This window comes from Myxocyprinus asiaticus, chromosome 45 (genome assembly GCF_019703515.2).
Source record: "Myxocyprinus asiaticus isolate MX2 ecotype Aquarium Trade chromosome 45, UBuf_Myxa_2, whole genome shotgun sequence".
Lineage (NCBI taxonomy): Eukaryota > Metazoa > Chordata > Actinopteri > Cypriniformes > Catostomidae > Myxocyprinus > Myxocyprinus asiaticus.
Window position 1 is genome coordinate 31,086,845 of NC_059388.1, and position 10,628 is coordinate 31,097,472.

General features: G+C 45.2%; 1 protein-coding gene across 1 annotated transcript in view; it reads left to right on the forward strand.

The window, feature by feature from the left end:
- LOC127435198 (muscarinic acetylcholine receptor M2-like) overlaps positions 1 to 9,862 on the forward strand; it is a 108,020-nt gene extending 98,158 nt beyond the window's left edge. Inside the window, exon 2 of the mRNA XM_051688470.1 lies at positions 7,496 to 9,862. Coding sequence (XP_051544430.1) covers positions 7,558 to 9,048 — 1,491 coding nt within the window. The 5' untranslated portion in view covers positions 7,496 to 7,557 and the 3' untranslated portion in view covers positions 9,049 to 9,862. The remainder of the gene's footprint in view (positions 1 to 7,495) is intronic.
- Positions 9,863 to 10,628: the final 766 nt, after the last annotated feature.

Sequence of the window (10,628 nt, forward strand, 5' to 3'; positions counted from 1 at the left end):
GGTTGAGTGTAAGGAGTGGGTCAAACAGGACCGGTTACAGTGGTGCCGTGACCCGGATGGGATTGAGGTTTAGGGGGTTGAATGTAAGGAGCGGGTCAAGCAGGACCATTTACAGTGGTGCCGTGACGCGGATGGGACTGAGGTTTAAGGGGTTGAGTGTAAGGAGCGGGTTGAGCAGGACCGTTTACAGTGGTGCCGTGACCCGGATGGGATTGAGGTTTTGGGGGTTGAGTGTAAGGAGCGGATCGAGCAGGACTGGTTACAGTGATGCCGTGACCCGGATGGGATTGAGGTTTAGGGGGTTGAATGTAAGGAGCAGGTCGAGCAGGACCATTTACAGTGGTGCCGTGACCCGGATGGGACTGAGGTTTAGGGGGTTGAGTGTAAGGAGCGGGTTGAGCAGGACCATTTACAGTGGTGCCGTGACCCGGATGGGATTGAGGTTTTGGGGGTTGAGTGTAAGGAGCGGATCGAGCAGGACTGGTTACAGTGGTGCCATGACCCAGATGGGATTGAGGTTTAGGGGGTTGAGTGTAAGGAGCGGGTCAAACAGTACCGGTTACAGTGGTGCCATGACCCGGATGGGATTGAAGTTTAGGGGGTTGAGTGTAAGGAGCAGGTCGAGCAGGACCGGTTACATAAACATAGCAATCAAACAAAAGTGTACCAGTCTAGGGTCACTGTTTTCCAAAGTATGCAGTAATAGAGAGTGTTCCCTATCTGTCACTCACTCAACATTGTGTCGATGTAGTGACACTAGGGGTCACTCTTGGGAGCCTGAGACACCTCTGGTCTTTGATAAAAGGCCAATGAAAATTGGCGAGTGGTATTTGCATGCCACTCCCCCAGACATATGGGTATAAAAGGAGCTGGTATGCAACAATTCATTCAGATTTTCTCTTCGGAGCCGAACGGTCATGCTCACTGAGCTGAATTCCCACGACTGTTCATTCACCTCTGCTGGATCTGACGGCGCATTTCAGCGGCTTCTCCCCCCTCTGCACTGGTGCAATGCAGAGAATGCCCCTGGGCGCTTCGGCAGAAATAAAAGAGTATATTTCTCTAAAAGAGCGGCACACACGGAACGTCTTTTTAAAGACGCGTCTTTCTAATCCATCTGGCACCATCTGGCACCCGCGACCAGACCTGTGGAATCTCCATGTCTGGCCCCTGGACGGGACACGGAAGACCTAAGCGGTGGTAGACACGATCACTCAGGCTAGGGCCCCCTCTACGAGGCGCCTGTATGCCTGTAAGTGCCGTCTGTTTGCTAAGTGGTGTTCTTCCCATTGGGAAGACCCCCAGAGATGCGCAGTCAGATCAGTGCTTTCCTTCCTGCAGGAAAGGTTGGAAGGGAGGCTGTCCCCTTCCACCTTGAAGGTGTACGCTGCCGCCATAGCAGCACACCACGACGCAGTCGACGGTAAGTCCTTAGGGAAGCACGACCTGATCATCAGGTTCCTAAGAGGCACCAGGAGGCTGAATCCCTCCAGACCGCGCTTCATTCCCTCATCGGACCTCTCTGTAGTTCTTCAGGGTCTACAGAGAGCCCCCTTTGAGCCTTTGCAGTCAGCCGAGCTTAAGGCACTCTTCTTGAAGACTGCCCTTCTGACTGCACTCACTTCCATCAAGAGGGTAGGTGACCTGCAAGTGTTCTCTGTCAGCGAAACGTGCCTGGAGTTCGGTCCGGGTTACTCTCACGTGATCCTGAGACCCCGACCGGGCTATGTGCCCAAGGTTCCCACCACCCCTTTAGGGACCAGGTGGTGAACCTTGCAAGCACTGCCCCAGGAGGAGGCAGACCCAGCCCTGTCGTCGCTGTGTCCGGTGCGCGCTTTACGCATCTATTTGGATCACACACAGAGCTTTAGAATCTCTGAGCAGCTCTTTGTCTGCTTTGGTGCACAGCGGAAAGGAAGCACTGTCTCCAAGCAGAGCATCGCCCACTGGCTCACTGACGCCATAACTATGGCATATGTCACCCAGGACATGCCACCCCTGGTAGGGCTACAAGCCCATTCTACCAGGGGTGTAGCGGCTCCCTGTGCCTCTCTAACAGACATTTGCAGTGCAGCAGGCTGGGAAACACCCAACACCTGTGCAAGGTTCTACAACCTCCGGGTGGAACTGGTTTTGTCCCAGGTAGTGGCACGCAACACAAGAGGATGAGCCCGGGATAGCCGGCCGGGTGTATCGCTTGCACATAGTGCCTTCCACCTCCTTTTGAGCTGAAGATGTGCGCCATTAATTCCCAGTAGTGTTCACAAGTTTGTTCCCTGGTTGACTTCCTCCGTGCCCTGTGGCAGTCGAGTTTTCGGAGAGATTAGCTGCCGGCCCAGTACACATGCTAACTAAGAGCCCTGTTCTGGGGTAGGTGCTCCACATGTGGTGGTTCCCTGTAAGGCTAACCCCATGCGATTATATATCTTCCGCTAATTCGTTTCCCTGTTGGCAAACTGCGTCTTCCTTGGGCAAAGCCCCTCTGCCCCAGTCTCCATGTTTGTAGTAACTCCTCCCCCATTGGGCAGGATCTACCTTGAAGACTCTCCACATGGTTGGAAAGACCATGTGATGTATCCTTCCACTTAAATATCCCCCCCTCTCTTTGGGCGAGGTGTGGTCTCCGCTGTGTCTTCCCCTTGGGAGGGACACCCCCCGACTAGACCTGGCGGCCCAGTCGGATAATCCCCCTTCTTTTTTAGGGAGTGGAAAAAAAGAAGGGGAAAAGAGGCCATGACTGGGTTAAGCCTGTCTCTAACTTTTGGGTAGTCAACTTGTCCCAAAAAGGGCCGTTCGACACTCATAACTATATTGGGGGAGGTTACGTGTCGACCTGTTGTGCTGGCTATGAGGCACACAGTAGTCTGCCCACCACACACCGCCAGTTCACGTAACACAGTTCAGCCAATTGTGGCGTTTCGTATAGGGACCCCTAGTGTCACTACATTGACACAACGTCGAGTGAGTGACAGATAGGGAACGTCATGGTTACTTGTGTAACCTCCGTTCCCTGATGGAGGGAATGAGACATTGTGTCCCTCCTGCCACAACGCTGAACTACCCGCTGAAATGGCCGGACCTTATACCGGCTCCTCAGCATAAAACCTGAATGAGTGGTTGTATACCAGCTCCTTTTATACCCGTATGTCCAGGGGAGTGGCATGCAAATACCACTCACCAATTTTCATTGGCCTTTTATCAAAGACCAGAGGTGTCTCGGGCTCCCAAGAGTGACCCCTAGTGTCACTACATCGACACAACGTCTCGTTCCCTCCATCAGGAAATGGAGGTTACACAAGTAACCATGACATTTTCAAAACACCCCATTTTCGATGGAGGAAAATGGCATTCAAATGAAAGAATACACACTAATCTGGTTTAATTTGAAAAATCCGTTTTCAGTTTCTGAACATCATCATTTTCCAAAGTACGCAGCAATGGAGAGCGTTTTCAAACTTCGGTGCAGGAAAATGCAGATCTAGTGTGGATGAGAGGAGTAAAAGAAGAAAAATTATTATGTTTTCAAACTAAAACGTATTACTCCGTAATTTTCCATAGTATGTGGTACTAGAGAGCGTTTTCTAAATGGACTGTCCCAGTGTAAGAATGAGAGGTGTAAACGACACGAAATCAAGGTGTTTTCAAATGAAAACTTATTTGTAAGGACGTGGTCTTAGAAGGCAGTTGCCTATGTAGGCCGTAGACAGCACAGCAGCTTGCTCGGTTTTGGAGCAGAGCTTATTTATATGCGTGTGCATGTTTGTCTGAACGTATCGGCCTTACAGATAGTCTGTAGCGGGCAGCGATGTATTGTGTTGTGGTTATTGACTCCTCCCTGGCAGACTTAGCGGGCCCTCTCTGCATTGTTGCCATTTGCCTCTTCTTAAAACACAGATTGCTGGACATGAGCGTTTTTATAGCGATTAGTTTGGCTTAGTGCCGTGGCTAATGCCATGATTAGGGCTTTCTGGCACTGGAGATAAGTGAATTCTCTCTGGTTATTCAGAAGCTGTTCTGGGGGAAAGAAGCAAATAAGGCGACGTTTTAATGGAGAAAAACAGAGTGAACTGTCGCTCTGTAAGACTGATAACCTCTTCCATCTAATCACCATTACCGGACTATTCGCATTCACTGAGAGAGAAAGGGAGGGGGAGAGAGACTGGCATTAGGTTAATTTTGCCCCCAAGTGCTGGTATGGGAACAGTTCCTCTGCTCTAATCCTGATTTTTAATACAAAGAGGAAAGGCACGACTGAGCGAGCACTGGGAGATTAAACTGACAGTCTGAATTTGTTCTTTTTCCTGATGGTCCAATATATCAAAGCACTATAATGTTCAAGAACAATCAACCTGTTGTGAGCAGTCATCCATGAAAACATTCACATACACATACAAAAGTGTACATATGAGATGCATTTCAAACAACAGAAAACAGGATTCTTTTACACTTTTAAAAATACAGGTTTCAGAAGAGTCTTTGCTCAACATAAGGTGCTTTGAAGAACATTTGAATAATGCAATATATATTTTTAAAGAGTGTAAGACAACAATAAATTCAGTCATGAAAGAACACACAGAGGGAAGATATGATTATATTCTGGAGCTGGATCAGACAGCATGCGTGTTGTTGACTTTGAAGCACAAGTTAAAAGCCACAGACGCTTTCAAGTGTGAGCAGTGCTTAACATTTCTCTTTCACTTAATTTCACCCATTTCATAATTCACAACGGTTGAAATCTGGAATCCACCCTTTACATTTTAATTGACACGATGTTGGAACTCTTTAACATGGTAATTTGGTGTTATGAGTGTGACCATCAAAACTTATTAAAAAAATACATGAGAATATTTGGTTCTGTACATTCACGTGATGGCACAGATGTTTAATCACATTTGACCACTCAGAACTGTGCAGTTCCCTTGGTGAAAAACCAGTTAATGAAAAATCTATTTTCTAAATGCATGTTATTGATCTTATTGTGAACGATTCATCCATACAATTTTTTTTTTTTTTTTAAACATATGTTTTCATCTTTAATTGAAATGAAATAACTTGATCTTCCATTGAAATGACAGACTTCTCTCTGGTGATGTATGCGGGACTTCTCCAATCATTTAGTCCACTTAAACCCTGCCCCTTTCTTTTTCTTTTTTTCTTTTTTCTCCCAATTTGGAATGCCCAATTCCCAATGTGCTTTTAAGTCCTTGTGGTGGCATAGTGACTCACCTCAATCCAGGTGGTGTAGGACAAATCCCAGTTGCCCATGCATCTTATCACGTGGCTTGTTGAGTGCGTTGTCACAGAGACATAGCATGTGTGGAGGCTTCACAACATCCACCGCGGCAACCACGCTCAACTCACCACGCACCCCACTGAGAACGAACCACATTATAGCGATCACGAGGAGGTTACCCCGTGTGACTCTACCCTCCCTAGCAACCGGGCCAATATGGTTGCTTAGGAGACCTGGCTGGAGTCACTCAGCACGCCCTGGGATTTGAACTAGTGAACTAGCAAACCCCAGGGGTGGTAGCCAGCATCTTTACCACTGAGCTACCCAGGCCCCCCTGCCCCTGCCCCTGCCCCTGCCCCTGCCCCTGCCCCTTTCTTAAATACCACAACCTTACGTAGAGTTGAACAAAGGCTCAATCGCATGTTGGTGAAGATGGCAAGGTGTATTTATTATCGTTCCTTAACCCAAACTTCCTTGGTCACGGGTCAGCTGGCTTGAAATTACATTTCGAATGAGGAGGAATAACGGCGAATTCGCTGTTCACTAAGGTGATCCCTAATGAATACAATGCTTCAGATGCCTCTGGAGTTTATTTATCTTGGGATGCACAGCATGAGTATGTGTTTTTTTTCCCTTTATATTTAGTGTATTGTGATTCAAAGCATTAAAATATGGTTATCTTTTACTCACTCGTTTTTCAACAGCTACAGCCTCTTCGTAAGCAAAGATCATGATGTGCTTGTGCGTTTATGTTGTCATTTTGATCATAAATGTGTTGAGATCACTGCTCAATTTCACCGATAACTGGCTCTGAATCAAGCACCATGGTGGTAGGGGTGTGTGTCCGCTGCAAACTCGCATTCACATCTGCCTCCGTTCCGCTATACAACGGCCATATTTTCACAATCCAATCAACAACCAATGGATAAACTCAAATCCACACCCTACATTATTTTCTTGTTCGATAAGCTGTTTTACTCAGAAGTACGTCACAATACGGAAGTAAAGTCGGTCGCAACTTCTGTTTCATGCCGGCTTTAAACATTGAACTTACCTTTGTTACTTCATCTCAAAATGCGCCGTCGCGGTTAAAGTTTTGACGAACTCTGTGTCAAATATACAGCGGGTAAATTCATTAAAATCACTGTTAGGATTCTTATAGCTATACAGAGTTTAAATCCCAACTGGAAAGGACACATATACAGATATTTCAGGGAATATTTCAAAAATGTTCCTCTCAGATGAAAATTGTCTTCATTCATGACGTCTCCATCACCTAAACACTTATTAGCGAATGGCAGATTTCTCATCTGGTTTGTGTTGGAAGCTGCATTAGTCTATTAATTATAATGTTTTGTTTTGATGTCAAATCCAATATTAGTAATGCATCAAATGATTAAATAATAACTGTTATGAGAATATTGTTATTTGACCATTTAATATTAATTTCGTAATAAATGTTGGATATAACAATTGTTAACAATTGAATTCAACAGTCTTTGAATCGAGTAGCAGGCTACTTAACTTTACACTAATAGAGAGTATCATGTCAAGTCATTTTTACTTGTATAGCGCTTTTCACAACACATATTGTTAAAGAAGCTTTACAGAAAATTATGCTTTAACAGAAAAAGAAACTGTAATATCTGTAATGTCTTGAGTCATAATTGTGCGACTATAATGTTTAATTGAACATGTACCATAATAGTACCATGGTTTTCTTTGAAGTACTGCGTTAATATGGTACATAAATATGGTAATTGTTCAGTACCATGGTACATGTCTCAAGATATGTTTTTGTGAGTGAAATTAAAGGAATATTCCAGGTTCAATGCAATATTAGCTCAGTCAACAGCATTTGTGGCATAATTTGGCGTGTGGTAAGTTGCGCGTTGATCTTGGAGAGTAGCATGAGCCTCCACATGCTGTGAGTCTCCGCGGTGTCATGCACAATGAGTCACATGATAAAATGCGCAGATTGACGGTATCAGAAGTGGAGGCAACTGAGACTTGTCCTCAGCCGCCCAGATTGAGGTGAGTAACCGCACCACCACGAGGACCTACTAAGTAGTGGGAATTGGGCATTCCAAATTGGGGAGAAAAGGGGATTATTTTTTGTGGGTATTAACATTACAAATGCTGTTGATTGAGCTACCCGGTATATTCCTTTAATGTGAAAGTTTCTCTTTCCAACCAAATACATGTCTAATCACTCATCATCATTTGCAAATTATTAAAGCTAGACTTTTCTCTCCTTTGTAGGTGTCAGAAGTGATCCGTCCTGCCTAAAGTGAACTGACTGACTATACCCGAGTCTGGACACCATGGATACAATTAACTTCACCTTCTGGAATGCCTCTGAGGGCAATGAGACCATGGAGACGGTGGACGAGAGTCCATATAAGACTGTGGAGGTGGTGTTCATTGTATTAGTGGCCGGCTCACTTAGTCTGGTCACTGTGATCGGGAACATCTTAGTCATGCTCTCCATCAAGGTAAACAGGAGCCTGCAGACCGTCAACAACTACTTCCTGTTTAGCCTGGCCTGTGCTGACCTTATCATTGGCCTTTGCTCTATGAACTTGTATACAGTCTACATTGTGATTGGATATTGGCCACTTGGCCCAGTTGTGTGTGACTTGTGGTTAGCGCTGGACTATGTGGTGAGCAATGCCTCTGTCATGAACCTGCTTATCATTAGCTTTGATCGCTACTTTTGCGTCACCAAGCCACTCAGCTACCCGGTGAAGAGGACGACCAAAATGGCTGGCATGATGATTGCAGCAGCTTGGGTGTTGTCCTTCATCCTCTGGGCGCCAGCCATCTTGTTCTGGCAGTTTATTGTCGGTGGACGCACAGTGCCAGAAAAAGAGTGCTACATTCAGTTCTTCTCCAACGCTGCGGTTACTTTCGGCACAGCTATAGCCGCTTTCTACCTGCCCGTTATTATCATGATGGTGCTGTACTGGCAGATATCCCGTGCCAGCAAGAGCCGCGTCAAGAAAGATAACCGCAAGCCATCAGGCGGCAACCTTGATGTAGCTTCGCCCAATCAGACCCGTGAAAACATGGCCAACAAACCCAACAACAACAACGTAAAAGCAGAAGAAGCAGACAGAGGTCAGACCCAGATAACAGATGATGCAGCCAACCAGCACAACACCAAACTTCAGAACGGCAAAGCGCCATCCACAGCTAGCAGAGAAGTGGAAGGGGAGGGCGAAGAGGGAGCTCGGGGGAATTGCGTTCCTGCCGAGGAGAAAGAAAGCTCCAATGACTCCACCTCTGGCAGTGGCGCCATAACCAATCAGAAAGAGGAGGCGGCGCCATCTAGAGCCAACGACAGCCAAGGTCCCTCAAGGCATTGCTCCAAAGCTGGAGGTTCCAAACTTACGTGTATCAAGATCAACACCAAATCGCCAAAAGGAGATTGCTATGCTCCCTCGAACGCAACCGTGGAGATCGTTCCGGCCGCCGAGAGGCAGAACCATGTGGCGAGGAAGATCGTGAAGATGACCAAGCAGCCACCTAAGAAGAAAAAAGCGCCAGCCTCGCGGGAAAAGAAGGTGACACGCACCATCATGGCTATCCTGGTGGCGTTTGTGGCTACCTGGACACCCTACAACGTGATGGTCCTCATCAACACCTTCTGCTCCAGCTGCATTCCCAACACGGTGTGGACCATCGGATACTGGCTCTGTTACATCAACAGCACCATCAACCCTGCCTGCTATGCCCTCTGCAACATCACCTTCAAAAAGACCTTCAAACAACTGCTGCTCTGCCAGTACAAAAACATACGCTCAACCCGATGAACATCACTATAGTGTGGATGTATGCATGCATGTGTGCATTGTTATATTTTATGTGTGTTTTGATGATAACAGACGTGAGAGTATACATGTGAAAAGAGAGCAGGGGAAGTGATTGTAAAAGGGCGTTCACATTGAGCACATTTATATGCACGTTCTTACACTTACAACATGTAAGGTCCCGTAAACGCCTTAAACTAAGGTCATAAACGGTTTAAGCAAATAACAATTGGCACACTATTAACACGATTTTGCAAAGGTGTAAACACCTTTTAGTTGTCTGTGTATTGCTGTGCATTTAATAGCGCTCCATGACTAATTATTAAATCAAATTCCTACTTGACTGCAGTATCGAAACGTATCTGCGCTCCTTCTGTAGTCCTATATGTTGCTACTCACAGCAAAAAGTTAGTGCTCACTCATGTCGCCTCAAATCACCAACTCTCACTGAAAATAAATTACTTCAGGTTGCTGCCAATTGCTGTCAGTGTGAACGCCCCTTAAGTCAGTCGCAATTCAAACAGAGATTGGAAAGTAATGAATAGGTCCGCATGGAATCTGCGCCAGCTGAAGGGTCAAAATTTTGTCAAAAAGTACAAATCCTCCACGCCTTGCGGTTTCATTTATAAAATACTTTGATGAATTTGATTATGCTCTCAGCTTCCAATAAGTCTGTGTTACTCTGAGCTCCATTTAAAAATCTAACCCACAAATTATCTCCTAAAATCAGTGCAGAAAATGTGAATAAAAGTCTCCAGATTTCGTGCGGGCCTGATAATAAGTATTTCTCAGTGGGTCTGATAGACATGTGATTGAATTCATCGGGGTTTTTTTTCTTTAGATGTAGCACTTTACACACGTAGAAGTGATGCATGCTGCAAAATGAGTGGGAAAACGTGCTCAAATATTTTATTTATAAAAAAAAAAAAGTTAAATGTACAAAAAAATGAAAGTATAAATAGTTAGAGTCTGTACTATTCAATAATACACAAATAACGGGACAACAGGGCTGACTGAAGATCCAAACCAAATGTGTGTTTCAGTGTAAAAATCATACCTGTATATAAGTGTACATAATCATGTACTGTATGTGTTGCGTGTGTGGAAGCATGCTGGATGATGATGGCGTTTGAGATGGAAAGCTAGTTTCAAGTAAGCATGAAGCAATGTTTACAACCCATTTACTTCCATAAAAGCATGTATTTCAGATTGAAACAGGATATTCAACAAGAAAAAAATGAAGGTCCATTAGAAATAGATTGGATCGTGAAAATGTTTAGTTGCATACCAGAATGAAGCCACACGTTTGAATTTGAGGGGTTTGTGAAAAGTCATTTGATCTTTTTGATGAAAGATTATGAAGACAATTTGTTACATTTGGAATAACGTGCACAATAAGATCATGAACATGCATTAAGAAAGCAAATGGGGTCAATTTTGAATTCATGTTGACTTCAAAGCTTACGTTAAAAGGAAGTGTCTGATTACGCAGCTACAACAGGTTGCAGTGTTTATGTGTGTGTGTGCTTTCCCCTTTCCGAGAGCAATAAGAGAGTTAAAGAGGCTCTCTGGTGTGCCCGTAT